The 18922-nt window shown below is 45.0% G+C and overlaps 1 protein-coding gene across 1 annotated transcript in view; it reads left to right on the top strand.

Moving 5' to 3' along the window:
- The window catches only part of MACO1 (macoilin 1), a 41106-nt gene that overhangs the window by 6583 nt on the left and 15601 nt on the right, over window positions 1-18922 (top strand). The window contains exons 2-6 of the mRNA XM_069971714.1: window positions 9221-9362; window positions 10349-10475; window positions 12764-12887; window positions 15152-15330; window positions 15524-16010. Coding sequence (XP_069827815.1) covers window positions 9221-9362; window positions 10349-10475; window positions 12764-12887; window positions 15152-15330; window positions 15524-16010 — 1059 coding nt within the window. The remainder of the gene's footprint in view (window positions 1-9220; window positions 9363-10348; window positions 10476-12763; window positions 12888-15151; window positions 15331-15523; window positions 16011-18922) is intronic.

The following is an 18922-nucleotide window of genomic DNA, read 5'->3' as shown; positions in this document are numbered from 1 at the left end:
GGGGGACGGGCGGCAGCGACTCGGCCGTCCGTCCGAAGATGACGTTTGGCACAAGATGGCGGACGGCCCTCGACACGGATCAGGTAATGTATAATGCACGAACACTTCCGGGTACACAGGTGGGGGTGGTGGGGCACGGGGAACGGGGCCATTCACAGACATAACATACATTACAAAGTTGTATAACTTTGTAATGTGTGTTATTCTGTGAATAATTTCTGAGCGCCGCGCTACCCCAATAATAATAATCGAAACTGATGCGTTTAACATACAGAAAAGTAGCGTCGACTACGTTTTTCTGTCCGTTAAAAGTAACCAATCAAAAATGGATGCAATGAATGGATTGCAAAAACGTAGTGTGAACTCAGCCTAATCTCCTTTTCTAGTAACTAATCTTTGTTATGGTCAGTGCTGGATGTGTTGGACATGCCTCACTGACAATGGGAATGGTAACCTGTAGTTGTCAGCCTTAGCTCTGTATCGCCTAGAGAATGGCGCAGTTCAGCATTACCGGGAACGATGCATGGCTTTGGCTATTGGTTTGTGGGGGAGGTCGTCTTTAAGATCTGAAGTCTATGTGCAGCTTACGTTATCTCTGAGTATCCAGCCCAAAGCCTTTTATTGTAGTATTGTGAGCGCTATACACATGGGATTCCCTATGGCATTTTTCGACTTGTCCGTTCACCTACATGGAAAGTCTAGTTGCTGCGGTGAAGAGCACAAAGTGTGACTAATGCTTTTAATTGCAGAATTCCAGGAAGGCAAAATCCTCTCTGGTCCCGAATGGGTGGATGATGATTTGCTGTTTCTCTTTTAGGCCGGCTTCACACAAGCATATGACCAGTGTATTTCTGTGCCCATGTTATGGCCGCGTATCTCGTCCCGGTCATTGGTCCCAGAGATGGTGTCTCTTCGGGTCATCAGACTTGTGGTCAGGCCGGGCTTGTGTCCATAATACGGGAGCAGTTATGTGTCTGTGTTGTGCTGGTGGGAACTCTGTCTTACAGCATGTTTTGTCTACAAAGTCAGGGTTTATTAAATTCCAAAATATTTCTAAGAATAGCTGAACTTAAAGGGAATCTGTCACTAGGTTTATGCGGCATTAAATGAGAGCAGCATAAACTAGTGACATGTATTACTTTGCATCATTCTCTCTATCCATACTCCCGTTATGCAGGACTTTATGGGCTTTCAGCTGTCTGCCTATACATATCTTTTAATCAGCAGGTGGTTGGCAAAGGGAGCTGGTGCTCATGAATATCAAGGTCTACTGCAATATAAGTGATACGTCACTAGTTTGTGCTCTATTAGATAGGGCAGCATAAACCTACTGACAGAATCTCCATTGTGATACTGTAGAAGTAAGCAGCACACTTTACATAATAGTCTTTAAGGTTACATGCCTCACTGAACTGGACCAAACATCCGCAATGGAGCTAAAATATTTGCAGGAAACTCATTCACCCCACATTGCAGTGTTTTGGCCTGTAGCGAGCTTGTGTGTTTGGGAAGGCTTTATTTAGAAACATAGAAGATTGTCGGCAGAAAAAGACCACTGGGTCCATCTAGTCGCCCTTTTAGTATTTTCTTTCTTATCTTAGGATAGATATATGTTTATCCCAGGCGTGTTTAAATTCTGTTGTTGTAGATTTACCAACCACCTCTGCTGGAAGTTTGTTCCAGGTATCTACTACTCTTTCAGTAAAATAAAATTTTCTCACGTTGCTTCTGATCTTTCCCCCAACTAATCTCTGATTGTGTCCTATTGTTCTTGAGCTCAGTTTTTTTTACTAAAAACACTCCCCTCTTGAACCTTATTTAGTCCTTTAACATACTTAAGGCTGAAATGTTGCATTGTGCTGTGATTTAAACTGATTCTGCAGCGCTTAAGGGGTACTTCGGGCAGCTTTTTTTTTTTATTATTTTTTTTATTGTACGGCCAGGGAAGAGAGGCCGCCTGTCACTTACCTTCCCCGTTCCAGCGTGGGGTCCCAGATTGTGCCGCCCCGTTCTCCCGTGCCGCTTCCTGGTCTGAGTAGCAGTTCGAGACGCAACGTCTCAAGGCAGCTCAGCCATCCAGCAGCCGATGCGGAGACGGCGATGGAACTAGGGAAGTTAGTGACAAATGGCCTCTATAATCACCACTTCCACGGCCATACAATAAAAATAACCCCAGCCCGGAGTACCTCTTTAAATTTCCTGTATACTGGTTAATCTCTTTCTAGAAGGATAGGAGCATCACTCTTAAGGCCCCTCATACACCTATAATAACTGAGAGCTGAACAGCTATCTCCTGTCTGTCCTCCCCATACACAGGAACGTTTGGCATGGCTGAGCGTTCCTGTGTTCTCTATGGGGAGGCATAAACTAGAGCGCTCTCGCTGTGGCTTCTCTCTCTCCAACCTCTATCGCCACCAATGACATCTGTCGGTGGTTGTTCGGGGGGCTCCATACACTCTAGACTGATGGGCAAATCGGCCACAAACGGTGGGTTCAGCTGGCGAAAGTCTAAAGTGTATGTGGGCCTTACACCACTGTTCACTGAGCGGCCAATTCTCCATTCACCACCAATGCCTGGCTATTCTTATCAGGGCCATGGACGGTGAGTAGTAGTTATGCAGGGCGCTCCTAGACTGCTGACATCTTGGCAGCACGACCCCTTGTGCCCATACATTTACCGTACAGCCATTCGGCATTTACAATGAGTCAGGACTACAAGTTCCCAACACCTAGCTGGACACGAGTAGACTGTATTGTGTAAATTTCATGAAGTTTAGTCCTTAGTCTTGTGGAAAGTACCTGCAGTGACTGTAGTAGCAGCAGACGGATGTAGGGCTGATACCTGGTTCTCTTCTAGACCTCTTAATTCTGCCTTGTGTGCAGTAGTGTGCTGCTGATCCGTAGTGCACTGCTGTCTTGTGTAGCATCTGGACTGCTGTGTTCTCCTGACCCCCATGTGTGCCGCTCTTGGCAGCCGCATTACCTCTGTCTGCTTCCATTTGGCGCGTTGATGCGGTTTGGGCATGAAGATGTGTGGAAGAGTTTCATATACTGTCAGCAAGATTGTTTCCCTTCTGGATTAACTGATCTACATTTAGGATTCCCCCCCCCCAGGTTATTTCTACACTGACTTCAAATGTTCTTGTAAAATGTTTTGCGCTCTATAGCCATATGTGTTCTGTGCCGGTCGTGACAAACATTTAACACAATGTCCAGCAGAAAGGGGTCAGGACTGTATATAATCTACGCCTCAACGGGGGTCATTTAAATGATGTCGTTCAGTGACAATAGGAGACGTATTTCTAGTGATTGTGGCTGTTGTGAAAAAGGGTCTTTCGGCACATGTATAGGTGGAAGTAGGATGCTGTACATTATGCCCGGGCTTAGTGCATGCTTGGGCTTGTTCTCACACATTATTATTTATTATAATTATTATTTTATTTATTATTATAATATTTCATTTATTATCCGAGCTGCACATCAGTAGTAAACTTGTTGTTACTTTTCACAAACGTTGTTGAACTATTTACATACAGAATTGCTGCTTATTACTGGGGAAACTGGTATTTTTTTTCTCACCAGCCCTTTGAAATTAGGTACAAAGGGGGTGACTGCCCTAGTAGTATATAGCCCCCTTGTGCGCTCCCCTCCAGTGACGTCACTCGAGTGCCAAAACCAGAGGCAGAAAGCAGCCTCTTGTGACCACTGCGGCCACAAGAGTGACTTACAGGGAGGGAGTGCTGCTGCACAGTAACTGAGTGCTCGTTACGAGGGCAGAGCACGTGGATAATTCTCAGGCCGTTACCCTGTACTAGTAAATCAGAATAACAAATGGTGGATCCACAGCTCTAGTAAAATGTAGATATTTTTTGAAACATATATAAAATAACAAGTTAAAAGCTTACTTTTAACTTTTGTTGTTTTATATGTTTCAATAAATCTCTACATTTTACTGGAGTTGTGGATCCACCATTTGTTCTGATTTGACAGAATTGTTACATAACAAAGCATTGTCTGCTGGTAGTGTGCAGCAGGGTGTGTGCGCTATGGCTGCAGTGGGCTCTGTGTGTGGGCACTTTGGTTGCTGTGTGTGTGCGTGCGTGCGTGCGTACGTGCGCGCTGTGGCTACATCGGACTGTTTGTGTGCTATGGCTGCAGCAGGCTGTGTGTGTGTGTGTGTGCTATGGCTGCAGCAGGCTGTGTGTGTGCGCGCGCTATGGCTGCAACAGGCTGTGTGTGTGCGCGCGCTATGGCTGCAGCAGGCTGTGTGTGTGTGCGCGCTATGGCTGCAGCAGGCTGTGTGTGTGTGTGTGTGCGCGTGCTATGGCTGCAGCAGGCTGTGTGTGTGTGCGTGCTATGGCTGCAGCAGGCTGTGTGTGTGCGCGCGCTATGGCTGCAGCAGGGTGTGTGTGTGTGTGTGTGTGTGTGCGCGTGCTATGGCTGCAGCAGGCTGTGTGTGTGTGCGCGCTATGGCTGCAGCAGGCTGTGTGTGTGTGTGCGTGCTATGGCTGCAGCAGGCTGTGTGTGTGCGTGCTATGGCTGCAGCAGGCTGTGTGTGTGTGTGTGTGTGTGTGTGTGTGTGTGTGTGTGTGTGTGTGCGCGTGCTATGGCTGCAGCAGGCTGTGTGTGCGCGTGCTATGGCTGCAGCAGGCTGTGTGTGCGCGTGCTATGGCTGCAGCAGGCTGTGTGTGTGAAAAACAGGTGGAGATTAAAGGGGGTAGGTGGGATCATAATAAAGAAGTCCTATTTACCCATCTCCATGCCCCCGCAGTGCTTATTGTCCCCTGCTGGGCTGCCGATCCTGTGATGTCACGGCTCCACTCAGAAATGCCTTCTCAGCCAATCAGTGAGTGGGGTGGGGCACACCTGCAGTCACTGACTGGCTGAACAGGTAGTTCCTGTGGGGCTGCGATGATTCAGGAGCACAGATGCTGATAGAGAGCTGATAAATCTGGGCCTATAGCTGAGCCCTCTGTATCACTATGGCTGACCCCTCTATATCACAGGTATCTGACATTGTTAGCAGTGTTTCTTGGTGTATGGTGAATATTAATTAGAAACCTAGACGATTGTCAGCAGGAAAAGATCACGTGCTCCATCTAGTCTAGTTGTGAGTAGTTCAGGACATGGATGCTGGAGACTGGCTGCATCCACTGCACACACAGGAGAAGCTGCTTTATCTTATTCCCTCAGAAGTCGTCCCTGGATCATGTAGGACACAATACTGCAGCTGCTGAGCCGGATCTACTTTACACTAGTGTGATAAATGAGTCCCCTGGTGTATGACCAGCTATTCAGAGCTGCGGCAAATGGACTCCACTGCTTTGGATGTTAATAGAATTACCAAAAGTTAACAATATAATTAGCCTAAGTTAAAGAAGCATTCCAGCTTTATTTTTTATTTTTCAATTTGTCCCCACTGCTATAGGCTGGCATGTATACTTGATCGGTGTCCTGCAGCGCTCAATAGTGCGTGATAACTAGGGTAACACATGGCAGCATGCTCCACTCCCGGCCTCCTGTGTGCTTCCCCCGGTTACAACTCACAACTGGTCTCAGGACTGAGACCTGGTGCTATCCAAGCTTTTTAAAATGTCTCCAGAACAGGTCAAAACTTTGTATAAATGGCAGAGTTGCTCGATGCAGATCACTTCCCTCTGCGTATGAATGGTGTCTAAATGCTTTCCGCTGGGCTGCTATTTTGTATACAGATTTTCCATCCACATATACACAGCACTACTTCTGGCCATGATCATTTGGCTGAACCCATAATCTCGTGTATGGGAGCCATACTACAGGAGATAATCCGCCGAGGAGGTATCCGACAGAGGCCTATGCGTAAATGCTCTGCCAAGCGTCAGGGTGAAGTTGCATGTGTAGTGAATGGCTGCCAAACCCTGAAAGTAAGGGGGTCCCTACATTTTGAAGATTTAATTAGAGCTCCTACAATAATTTCACCATGAAGTCCTCTACTAATGGTTGTTTCCTTTCTAACCAAAGGAACTTATACTATGCCCGGCTCTTAATTTTTTTTTTTTTTTTTTTTTTGGTTTATCAGACAACTAGATGATATTTTTCTTCTGCTGAGGTTATGTAAGTCAAACTTTTCATTGCTTCACTTCCGTAGATCATTGAGCCTCCTGCTCCCCCTTATATTTGCCTTTCTAATGTTACAGTAATCTAGAAAAATCAAATCTGCTGTTCCAGGATGCAGAAGCAACGTACACAAAGCATGTGGCTGATGTATCACTTGCTGCTTACTTCTCAGGTGTCTCTCATTCAAATAGGATGATAGCACCTGTGTTGCAGTATTTGGACACTTTCCAGCCTACCCCTTCAGGTGTGATTTATCTCCACTTCCATTCTGTTAAAGGGCTATTCCACCCAAGAGTCTTACTCGACAAGGCTCCCTGAGTATTTTGAGCCATCTCCGTCTTTCTAGCTGTCTCCATTCCTGAGTCACAAGTTTTTTATTTTTTTTAAAGTAGGCCTATATCCAAGATGGCACAGACTAAGAAACTTCATCTCCCAGCATGCATTGCACTTTAGAGCCAACTGCCAAGTATCTGACCGTTAATTGCATAGATTAGAAAGGGAGAGCTAATTGAAACTGTCTTCTTTCCCCTATACTGCTCAGGAGGCTGTTTTGTTGTTTTTCCTCTTCCTGGTGCTTACTGATTGGTGTGATGTCAGTGATAGGCGGGGTTGGAGATGAGGTGTTACAGCTTTCCTAGCAACATTAGCGACAGATCATGTGACTTTGGTCTCAGAAGGGAGGGGAAGGACTGGATTGGAGACCAGGAAGTGGACCAGTTGGACAAGGGAGTGAGGATTTTCTGCAGCTTCAGGATGTGCTGCAGGCAAATGGCCTAATTCATCTAATAGAAACCTTTTACAAACAAGTTTAGATTATGGGTGGGGATTCAGCAGAGTTAAATTTTCTTAAGTGGTGTGCCCCTTTAAAATCAGGCTCTGGACAATGATGGATTTAGAATATCATGCCATTGATCTTTACTAGAGATGAGCGAACCGGGTTCGAGTCGATCCGAACCCGAACGTTCGGCATGTGATTAGCGGTGGCTGCTGAACTTGGATAAAGCTCTAAGGTTGTCTGGAAAACATGGATACAGCCAATGACTATATCCATGATTTCCACATAGCCTTAGGGCTTTATCCAACTTCAGCAGCCGCCGCTAATTAAATGGCGAACGTTCGGGTTCGGATCGACTCGAGCATGCTCCAGGTTCGCTCATCTCTAGTCTTTACTATCCGGGATTTGGATATGGTTGTGGTCTCTTCTCGGAACTTATTGAACAATCTTTACCAATTTTGTGGTATAGAAGTCGCAGATTATGTAAGAAGACAGTTTGAAAAGTTAGTTCCTTGGTATTAAAGGCTCATCCTAAGGAGCAACCCATAAGGATCTGTTCACATGGTAAAACCTGTTTTTCATCCGCAGGTTTGGGCCTCAGGCAGTCTAACTTCCCCATTGGCTTCAGCTGGAGAACGTGCTCATAGTCATGTCACTTCTCACACAATACATTCTGTATTTCTCTTTTGTTGAGATTAATGGGTGGCAAAAAAACAGCGCTTCTAATGTTACAATACAAAAACGGCAGCACAAGTGCTTGGTACTGGAAACAATGGGGGAGGTTTATCAAACATGGTGTGAAGTGAGACTGGCTCAGTCACCCCGGCAACCAATCAGATTTCATTTTCCAAAGAGTCTGTGAGGTGGAATCTGATTGGTTGCTAGGGGCGACTGAGCCATTTTCACTTTACACAATGTTTTATAAATCCCCCCCCCCCCCCCCCAAAAAAAGTAATTTCGAACGACATGTTTGCGTCTGTGCATTTTTCTTTTTTTCTGTGAGCGCACCCTAAAGTCCCTATTACACTGAACGATTATTACCTTACCTCGCCGATTACCGACCCTTCGGGCTCCGCCACACTCGCTATCTGTTTGTGTAAGATGACAGAATGGTGCTCGTGTTCTTTGGGCGATCGGACCATGCAATATGGCTTTTAAAGTTCCCAAGATGGGGGTCTTTCCTCTGGGACCTGCCCCTAAGGCTGCATGTTTGGAACAAGCCTGCCACGTCCGTGTTCCATGCGGAATGCGGCCTAACTCTAGGGATTGGGGGAGCTCTCATTCTAAAGTCGACTTGTGGCTGCCAGAACTTGTAGGAAAGCTGAGCTGGCTGTTTTACACAATTTACACAACACTCACACTTCATAATCCACAGAAGCTACGGGGTGTGAAGCAGCGTGGTGGACTCTCCGGACGTTGTGTAGCATCATGATGCCGGGAGCACCAAAGTGCTTAAACCTCTGCAGGACTGTACTGATACAACTTATACAGTTTTGGTCCTCTGAGATCCTCACTTGAGAATTAAACAGCGGAAGGGTCCATTTACACAAAGATTATCTGCCAAAGATTTGAAGCCAAAGTCAGGAATTGATTTGAAAAGAGGAGAAATCTCAGGCTTTCTTTTATGACCTGGTCTCTGTTTGTTTATAGTCTGTTTCTGGCTTTGGCTTCAAATCTTTGGCAGATAATCTTTCTGTGTAAATGGACCCTCACTCCCCAGTTCTCTGCTTAATCCCACTTCTTGCAGGACATGGCCTGGTGAGCTGGAGAGGGAAGCGCATGCTACTTTGTGATCCTGGTGGTCTCAACACGTAGTTTGTGACACTTACATACTGTGGGATGAAAATTTGTATGCTAAACTATTTTTTTCTTTTTCTTTCTGATAAATAATCCTAAAATCTTGCAGTATTTTGATCACTAAGCATAAAACTAAGCTGAGGCTGATAAGGAGACGGCTGCTAGAAAGTGATCTGTACAGAATCACAGCGAAAGGTGACAACAGTAGATAAGAGCCCATCCTCCCCTTGTCCATACAGTGACCCTGCACAGGTCACTGAGCATGCTTTCCTATCTGCCCTACCAATAATGGGGCCTGAAGGTGTTTGTGTCCGCGGGGCTTGCTGTAAAGCATCTCACTAAATGATGTTAAAAACAGTTCAGGTAAGATGGCAGCCCCCATAATAATGCTTAAACAATAAAAATAAAATTCCAGTCAGAAAATAGAAACATAATTAGAAAAAACCTGTTTCTGTACTAAATATCCTATGAAGTCACTGTCCATGATCTGCAGCTGGTAAACCTCTCATTTATTTTGGGCCGGTGTGACTGATGTGTTTGTTGTCCCTGCAGTACCTTCCTGTATCTGAAGTTCCTTGTGGTCTGGGCCCTCGTGTTGCTGGCGGACTTTGTGTTGGAGTTCAGATTTGAATACCTGTGGCCGTTCTGGCTGTTCATCAGAAGCGTCTATGATTCCTTCAGATACCAGGGCTTGGTATGTATGTTCTGCTCTTCAAACCTTTTTCCTAAAGCCGCTCCTATGTCTTTATTAACAGTTTGCATTAGGCCTCAGTCACACGCCTATCGTATATTTTTCTGAACCATATTTTAGGTCTGTAAAAATGGAAACTATGGTCAAAATGATGACGCCAACTGTGAACTGCGGATCTGTATTTTTTTGTGTTTTGACGTTACGCAAGTAATGTCCGCAATAAAGACTGATCCCATAGACTTCTGTTGGTGTGTCCGTGCTGCGGTCAGACACTCATCGAAATTTATGGGATCTAAATTTTTGCAGACATTACTTCCGTAACATCCAATAATATGGATCTGAAATTTTAGCTAGCGTCGCCATTTTGACCATTCATCTTTTTATTTATTTTTTTTTCACAATCACTTTCCTCTATTACGGATCCACAAAAATATGGATGATACTTCGGATGAATTTTGTAGATTCAAATTATGGTCTGCAAAATACACGGAGGTGTGAATGGGGCCACGTTTGACTGAAAATTGGCTACTGCATGTGGCCGTGGTTTTGCCATCCTGTGGCAGCTAAAACATACGAGCGCAGTCCATGTGGCTGATGGAAGATAGGTCACATATTTCTGTTCCTATTGAACTTGTATTGAGTTTTGACTACTTATTTGTATGATCTTTTCCATTGCTTTTGTACGAGTAACTTTTTCTGCTCTGCTCACACTGGTGTGGTTTGCTATTTCATAAGGGTTTTCAGTAATAGTAACCCAGACTTTATGTGCCATCTTCCCCCTGTCTGGTGTGCCATCTTCCCCTGGCGACGTTTGCCCTGCGGTACCTGCAGATACAGGCGCCATGACACCAGTGTGAGCATATAGTCACTGCTATATATAAGCCAGAGGTTACTTTATTCATGTTATGGGGGTTAATACTATTGCTCCTGTTTATATTGCACACGTTTTTCCAGCATCTAACCGTTCCTCTGTTTTCTTCTCGTTGCAGGCCTTCTCAGTATTTTTTGTGTGTGTAGCATTCACGTCAGATATAATATGTCTCCTATTTATACCAGTGCAATGGCTGTTTTTTGCAGCTAGTACCTATGTTTGGGTACAATATGTGTGGCACACAGGTAAGCCTCAAGTTGGCATATATGTTATATGGTATTTCTTCTGGTGTATGCACATACTTTGCAAGTCAATTACATTGAATAAAAACTCCATTCTTGGTCCAGTAGCACTGTATAGACCAGTGCTTCTCAAACTGTGAGGCAGGCCTCTCCAGTGAGGCGCCCCCTAGTTGTTGGTGAGGTCCAGCTGGGGAGCCAGTTTTCACAAAAGTAACTATGATTTGCACAGTCCTTTTTGTTATTTGCAAAATTCTCCATTTTAGTGACATTATTTAATTTATTTTTTTACTTGCTTTATTCGCATATAGAGCTTGGGAGACAGGTGTAAGGTAGCCCTAGCATTATTTTCAGCTTTTGAATGGACTTTCAATCACCATAGATGGTGAGGCCCGGGCACCCTCTTGGTCAGTCTGGTGAGGCCCAGGCATTGCCTTGGTTTGTTGGGTGAGGCTCCAGTAGAAAAAGTTTGAGAAGCCATGGTATAGGACGATGCTGAGATGATGCAAAACCACAGTACGGGCTTGTTCACACCATGCTGTTCTCATCCAAACCTTTCATACTTTGCTGATCCTTGACGGGGGAAGGGGGGGGTCTAACCTTTGGGCCGTCTGCAACTGCAAGAAGGGGGCCCTGATTCTGTCCACTGAATGGAGTGATGGGTCGATGCGCACTCTATTTATTCTCTAAAGATGGCTAAGAACAGCTCCGTATAGAATGAATGGAAGGGCTGGGCTTAAGTGCTGACCTGGTGCTCCATTTAGCGTGTGCAGTTAGGTCCCCATTCTTGCAATTGCCAGAAGCCACAGAGTTCAGGCCCCTTGTGATCAGACACTTGGCCCCTAACCTGTGGGTAGCTGGAATACACCTTTTAATTTTTCCAAGTGTCTCCCATTGAAGCAAATCTTTAGGCCCCACCTCCCCCCTTTTGCTCAATTCATGTCCAGTCCTAGGGTAAAAAAATATCCTGAGAGGTTATGCAGTGTCTGATATTAAGTGTTTTTATAAGGACGACACCAGGAGATATATGCACCCTGGGATTGGACAAGGAACAATCTGTTATAGCACTGGGAGGTTAAGTGACCACTCAGACGTATGGGATCTGATGCAGATATCAGTGTAACTTAATGAGAGAACATTGTATAAAATCTGCAGCAGATCCAGTACGTGTGAATGGACCCTGGAATGTAAGATATAGTATCTTGAGCATCCTATCACATAAAGCTTCTGTGCAATCTTCAAAGCATATCTGGACCCCCTCCATAACCCTTTTCAGACCACTGGTACCTTTCTGTAGCTAATAGTAAAAGTGCATTGCTGTTGTCAGAATTCTTGCTGGTGCCATTATTTTCCAAAAGAAGCACTTTAAGGCTATGTTCACAGTATGTAAAAACAGCTGTGTGGGTTTTTTTTTGTTTTGTTTTTGTTTTTTACATATTGTGAACATAGCCTAACTCTGGTGACAACGGAGCCTAAGTCTGCAACGCTTCTGCCCCTTTTTGCCACCACTGTGCTTTTTGGCAATACTTCTGGACCGGGTTATGTCCCCTTTGGCTGTAGGAACCCTGCGCCTGGGTTGTTGTGTAGCTGTGCCTTTTCCCCACCTCTGCCTTTCAGCTATAGGTGCCAGTGTTTTGGGGGGGGGGGGGGAGTGGGGGGTGCACAGATTGGAGATTTGTTTTCTGAAAAGGTTGTTTATATGGTTGTAGTCTCCTTATGGGCTTATCACCTCTTATGTCCATTTTTGATTATTAGAAACTTCTTCTTCTCTGGTTCCCCGACATTTGAATGTTTCTATGGAAAGTCCTTGCTGCGGATAATCTCACACACACATTTGTCTACATGGAAATTGTCCTTATGATTTGAATGTCTGCGGGAATTCTGTCTATTATATCCAATTCTTTTTAACCAGTCTTAGGGTACAAACACACACACCATATACACAGCAGATACGCAACAAATACGCAGCAGATTTGTTGGTACAGATTTGATGCTGTGTTCAGTTATTTAGATCTAATCTGCTGCGTTTTTGCTGCGTGTTTGCTGCGTATTTGCTGCGTATCGCAGCAGTAAATACGCTGCATATACGGTGTGTGGGTTTATACCCTTAAAGTGATTTAGGGGATATTCTTGTCTGAAAAAGTTCTCCTGTGGACAGGGGATGAGGGGCTGACTGACTTAGTGGTGGTCTCTCCTTAAGTGTTTGAAAAGATAAACCCAGTGTCAAAAACTAGAAAGTTGTCTTTTTTTTTTTTTTCTCTTCCTAATGCCGTCTGTTTGTCTTCCTTCTGCAGAAAGAGGCGTGTGTCTACCTACAGTCTCGCTGTGGATACTCTTTGTGTATATTGAAGCAGCCATTAGGTTTAAAGATCTGAAGAATTTTCATGTAGACCTATGTCGTCCATTTGCTGCACACTGGTAAATCTCGTACAGACAACTCATTCCTGTTTGTGCTATTAGAGTATTTTGTATAGAGTAAAGAGGAGCAGGCACTAGGCGAAGGTAAAGACACCAGGGGGCTCCTCTATCTGTATCTATTTTTCCCCCAACCCAATGCACTAGATCAGGGATGTCAAACTCTGGCCCTCCAGCTGTTACACAACTACTAGTCCCATCAAGCCGACTCTTTAGCTGTCCAGGCATGATGGGAATTGTAGTTTTGTAACAGCTGGAGGGCCTGAGTTTGACACTTTTCCACTAGATATACACATGGGCTAGCCTTCGATTCACTTCAGCCGGGGTTAAAACACAGCCTTTCCCTTTGACCAGTCTGCCTCACAGGATGGTTTGAGATTGGATTCAGGAAACCACCGTTGGTCAGAGTCCATCTGTACTGAATTGCTGGGGTCCATCACCATGATGGCTAGTCAGTGACTTATTTTTTATAAGGTGTGGGGGTCAGTTCTTAGGAAGGGCTGGTATTGGGCTAGAAACATAAGGATTCTCATCCACTTAATCCAACAGATGTCTATAGATTTTGACTACTTAAAGGGAAACAATCACCATGATTGTGCTTATATGGTTCCCAGCAGCACAGTATAAATCTACTGTGCAGCTACTTGCCACGTCTGCGCTGGTATCTTTACATCAAAGGAAAAGTAGCTTTAGTCTGGCGCACAAGGCCGGGAGAGGGGTGGCAACTAGTCATCTGGGCAGGGAGCCGCTCGTGACTAGTCACAGCTCTCTGCCTGTCAGCGTGCAGTGGGGGGGAGGATTGACAGGAAGTACAGGAGTACTAAATAGTCTTTCTACCTGTCAATCATCCCCTCAGAGCAGGCTGACATTTCCCCCCCCCCCCCCCACTGATTGCTGGAATGAGCTAGGAGAAGCACCTCCATAAGCGCTTCTCTTACTGTCTCTCTCCTTGCTGCAGAAGGCTGGCTGTCTAGGCTTACATTGACATACACTCACCGGCCACTTTATTAGGTACACCATGCTAGTAACTGGTTGGACCCCCTTTTGCCTTCAGAACTCCCTCAATTCTTGGTGGCATAGATTCAACAAGGTGCTGGAAGCTTCCTCAGATTTTGGTCCATATTGACATGATGACATCACACAGTTGCCGCAGATTTGTCAGCTGCACATCCATGATGCCAATCTCCCGTTCCACCACATCCCAAAGATGCTCTATTGGATTGAGATCTGGTGACTGTGGAGGCCATTGGAGTACAGTGACCTCATTGTCATGTTCAAGAAACCAGTCTGAGATGATTCTAGCTTTATGACATGGCGCATTATCCTGCTGAAAGTAGCCATCAGATGTTGGGTCCATTGTGGTCATAAAGGGATGGACATGGTCAGCAACAATACTCAGGTAGGCTGTGGCGTTGCAACGATGCTCAATTGTTACCAAGGGGCCCAAAGAGTGCCAAGAAAATATTCCCCACACCATGACACCACCACCACCAGCCTGAACCGTTGATACAAGGCAGGATGGATCCATGCTTTCATGTTGTTGACGCCAAATTCTGACCCTACCATCCGAATGTCGCAGCAGAAATCGAGACTCATCAGACCAGGCAACGTTTTTCCAATCTTCTACTGTCCAATTTCGATGAGCTTGTGCAAATTGTAGCCTCAGTTTCCTGTTCTTAGCTGAGCGGAGTGGCACCCGGTGTGGTCTTCTGCTGCTGTAGCCCATCTGCCTCAGAGTTGGCCATACTGTGCGTTCAGAGATGCTCTTCTGCCTACCTTGGTTGTAACGGTTGGCTATTTGAGTCACTGTTGCCTTTCTATCAGCTGGAACCAGTCTGCCCATTCTCCTCTGACCTCTGGCATCAACAAGGCATTTCCGCCCACAGAACTGCCGCTCACTGGATGTTTTTTCTATTTCGGACCATTCTCTGTAAACCCTAGAGATGGTTGTGCGTGAAAATCCCAGTAGATCAGCAGTTTCTGAAATACTCAGACCAGCCCTTCTGGCACCAACAACCATGCCACGTTCAAAGGCCTCACATCACCTTTCTTCCCCATACTGATGCTCGGTTTGAACTGCAGGAGATTGTCTTGACCATGTCTACATGCCTAAATGCACTGAGTTGCCACCATGTGATTGGCTGATTAGAAATTAAGTGGTAACGTGCAGTTGGACAGGTGTACCTAATAAAGTGGCCGCTGAGTGTAAGTGTGAGTGTAACTTTTAGCTGCCAACTCTGAGTCTTGTTTGTTCTCTCTTTGCACAGTATTGGATATCCTGTAGTCACATTGGGCTTTGGCTTTAAAAGCTACGTCAGTTATAAAATGCGGTTAAGAAAACAGAAAGAAGTCCAGAAGGAGAATGAGTTTTATATGCAGCTCCTGCAACAGGCGCTACCCCCCGAGCAGCAGATGTTACAGAGGCAAGAAAGGGAAGCCGAGGAAGGTAGGTACCAATGGCTGCACTAATGGGGGTGAATGGCAGCACTAATGGGGGTGCAGTGGATTTTGCCTGTGTATTTAGTGGGAACCATAGGCCCTGTTACTCCGCTGTCCAGGTGGAAATTTGTGGATATTGGACTTTATCAGGGTTATATTACCATTCAGTGTTAACTTTTTTTTCTTTTTTCATACCACAGCCGCCAAGGGTTTATCTGAAATGGATTCTTCAATACTGTTACAGCACAATGGACTCTCCTCAAATAAAAAGATATCCAGCACATTACCAGAGCTGGAGTATAAAGAAAAAGGCAAAGACAAGGATGTGAAAAGACACAATTTGGGGATTAACAACAACATCCTTCAGCCTACAGACTCTAAAGTACAGGAGATTGAGTATATGGAGAATCATATCAACAGTAAACGACTAAATAATGACTTGGGGAGCACAGAGAACCTCCTAAAGGAGGACATGTGCACCGCTTCCTCTAAGAACTACAAGAACACCACAGGGACTGCAAACTCATCTCCTCGGAGCCACAGCTCATCCAATGGGACTATCCCCTCTTCAGCATCCAGCAAGAATGACAAGAAGAAATGCACTAGTAAAAGTCCGAGCATGCACAAAGACCCCACAGAGAACTGTATTCCAAACAACCAGCTTAGTAAGCCAGACACATTAGTAAGGTGAGTAATGGCCTTGGGTTCTATTAGGCAATGAGACAATCTGCAGAGCAGGAAAGGTCCTACGTTCTCTGTTCTATGGCCGCTCTACTTCCTCCGTATGTCCTGGTGCTGATGCTGATCAATAGCTGCCCAATGTTACTGTCAAACAGCGATTGGACACTGTGTGGGTATGGCTTTGCGGCTGTTTAGCGAGTCCCGATAACATAAGGATAGCTGTTCAGTGCTCACTCAGTTACCCTTTTAAGGCTGGTTCATAACTTCATTCCCATAGGGTTTGGCTGCTACGTTTACTCACCGAAGGGTATTTAATTCCGGCTTAAGACATTGGATAACATTGTTTTTGGCTGAGTCTGCTTCTGGTTAGCTGATATAAAAAAAAACAAAAAAAACTGCTGGCCACACGTTCAGCAAGTCAGTGTGAGCAGTCAAAGGAATTGTAGTCTGATTTACAGTAAAAATGCATTCTGTAGGAGTATAAGAGTATAGGCCATGTCTGCTTTGGCTTTTTAGGCCTGGGCTACGCTGGGATTTTCATTTTGCCATGTGATTGAGCATTACAGGTTTCATTACAGATCTTTTTTTTCTTGGCAAATGATTTGGTTAAGCCTGGTAATGCCAATCACATGGTAAACCGCAGTCAGTCATGTTAGATAAATGTGCGGAGCTCACATAATCAGGCTCAAATTATGTAAACAAAACTACGACTGTGTGAACGCGGCCTCAAAAGCAATTTCATCACATCCCTGCTTTTTCTTGGCTGGTGGCTAAGGCTGGGTTCACACTGCATCTTGTTTGTTTTTTTGTTGGCGAACACATTGAGGGATATAGGGGTTCAGCTGTCAAAGATTCATTCTGTAAGAGGTGAAACCAGTAAGGCCAGGTTCTCGCATACCTAGGAACGCATGAGGCCTTAGGGTACAAACACACACACCGTATACGCAGCGTATTTACGGCTGCGATACGCAGCAGATTAGATCTAAATAACTGAACACAGCATCAAATCTGCACCATCAAATCTGCTGCGTATACGGTGTGTGTGTGTCTGTACTCTTAAAGTGTCACAGAAAATTTGCAGAGAGCAATAGTACCGGCAATTTTAAGAAACTTTTTGTAATTGGGTTTATGTAATTTTTAATTTTTATCCTAAAAAAAAAACCCCTGTTTTTATTATCTGTATGAGCTGCTGTTACTCGCCAGCTGGTGACATGACCCCAGCCTTGCAGCACTGCTGGCCTTTGGTAATGGTTCGGATTTGTTCATGCCTCGTGTAGAAGTTCATGTAGGTTTTAAAATCACTAGTAGAATTTTTAGGGTGTGTTTGCACGTTCAGCCTTCTAAAAAATGCTGTAAAACCGCATCAAGGAAACGGCCAGTCTATCCAGCAGGAAGGAGAAGCCTTGCCCCGTAAGGGCCTGTCCACATTACGGAATCAGTGCCAAAATTCCGCTCTGAACCCCCGGTCTGTGAACTCTGCGAGGAATCCCATCTGCTCTCTCTCAATAGGAGGCCTCGCGTGCCTCTGCTCTCCGCTCAAAAAATTGACATGTCAATTTGAGCAGAGGGACGTGCAAGGCCTCCCATTGAAAGAGAGAGCAGATGGGATTCGTCGCAGAGTTCACAGACCGGGGGTTCAGAATTTTGCCAACAATTTCGTAGTGTAAACAGGCACTAAGTGAGATAAGTGTCCAGAACACATAATAAATGGAAGTGCCCAGCATGTAAGCCGGGGTCCCCCCCCCCTCGTGTGTGTGTGTGTGTGTGTGTGAGACCCCAGCCTGTTGTCCTGCTGTAGTATTCCAATCTCCCATCCCTTGTCTAGTCATTAGTGACTTGTTAGCAATTCTCAGCTGTAGACATCACGTGATATTTAATAATTCCATTGAGTTTACAGAAAAATTAAGTCTTTTGAGGATTTTCTCTTACAGATCAACACCTAAATGTGCTTTACCTTGGCAATTGGGCTGTTCCCGAGAGCCCTATTTAACCCCCAGACGACCCATGACGTAACCTTACGTCCTGGGTGTTTCTCCCGCTATGAAGCGTGCTCCGGAGCGGAGCGCGCTTCATAGCAGGTGGGGGCCGGCTGCAAACAGCAGCCGGGACCTCACCGGTAATGACACGCTGCGTGTAAGTGACAGGGGGAGTCCCCTGTCCCGATCATTGAAACGGACTGCTGGAGGTCTCTTACCTGCCTCCGTGCGGTCCGATCGGCGATCTGCTACACTGAGCCTGCACAGGCAGGCTCAATGAGCAGATCGGCGATAACACTGATCAATGCTATGCCTATGGCATAGCAATGGTCAGTGTAAAAATCAAAGTACTGTATGTAAAAGTCCCCCAAAGGGACTTCAAAAGTGTAAAAAAAAAAAAAAAAAGTTCAAAACACTAACACACTACCCCAAAGCCCCTCCCCCAATAAAAGTCTAAATCACCCCCCTTTCCCATTATATAAATAAAACATATAAAAATAAATAAATAGATAAACATATAATATACCGTAGCGTGCGTAATTGTCCGATCTATTAAAATATAACAAGCGTCATTGTGACCGGTAAACGGCGTACACGAAAAGAGGGGAAAAAGTGCGCAGATTACCGATTTTATGTTACATTATATATTAAAAAAAAATCTATAAAAAGTGATCAAAACGTCCGATCTTCACAAATATGGTATTAATAAAAACTAGAGATCATGGCGGAAAAAATGACACCCCATACAGCCCCGTAGGTGAAAAACCGTTATAAGCGTCACAATAGGCCCATTTTATTAATATTTAATTGCCAAAAAAAGGATTTCATAAAAAAAAAAAATATATATATATATATATATATATATATAACATTAGAGAATCTGTGTAACCTGCATATGGTTGTGTTCAGACTGACCTATAGAATAATAGTGTCATGTCGCTG

The sequence above is a fragment of the Dendropsophus ebraccatus genome, chromosome 5, assembly GCF_027789765.1.
Source record: "Dendropsophus ebraccatus isolate aDenEbr1 chromosome 5, aDenEbr1.pat, whole genome shotgun sequence".
NCBI lineage: Eukaryota > Metazoa > Chordata > Amphibia > Anura > Hylidae > Dendropsophus > Dendropsophus ebraccatus.
Note: the sequence above shows the minus strand (reverse complement) of the source record. Positions and strands in the feature narration are given on the sequence as shown.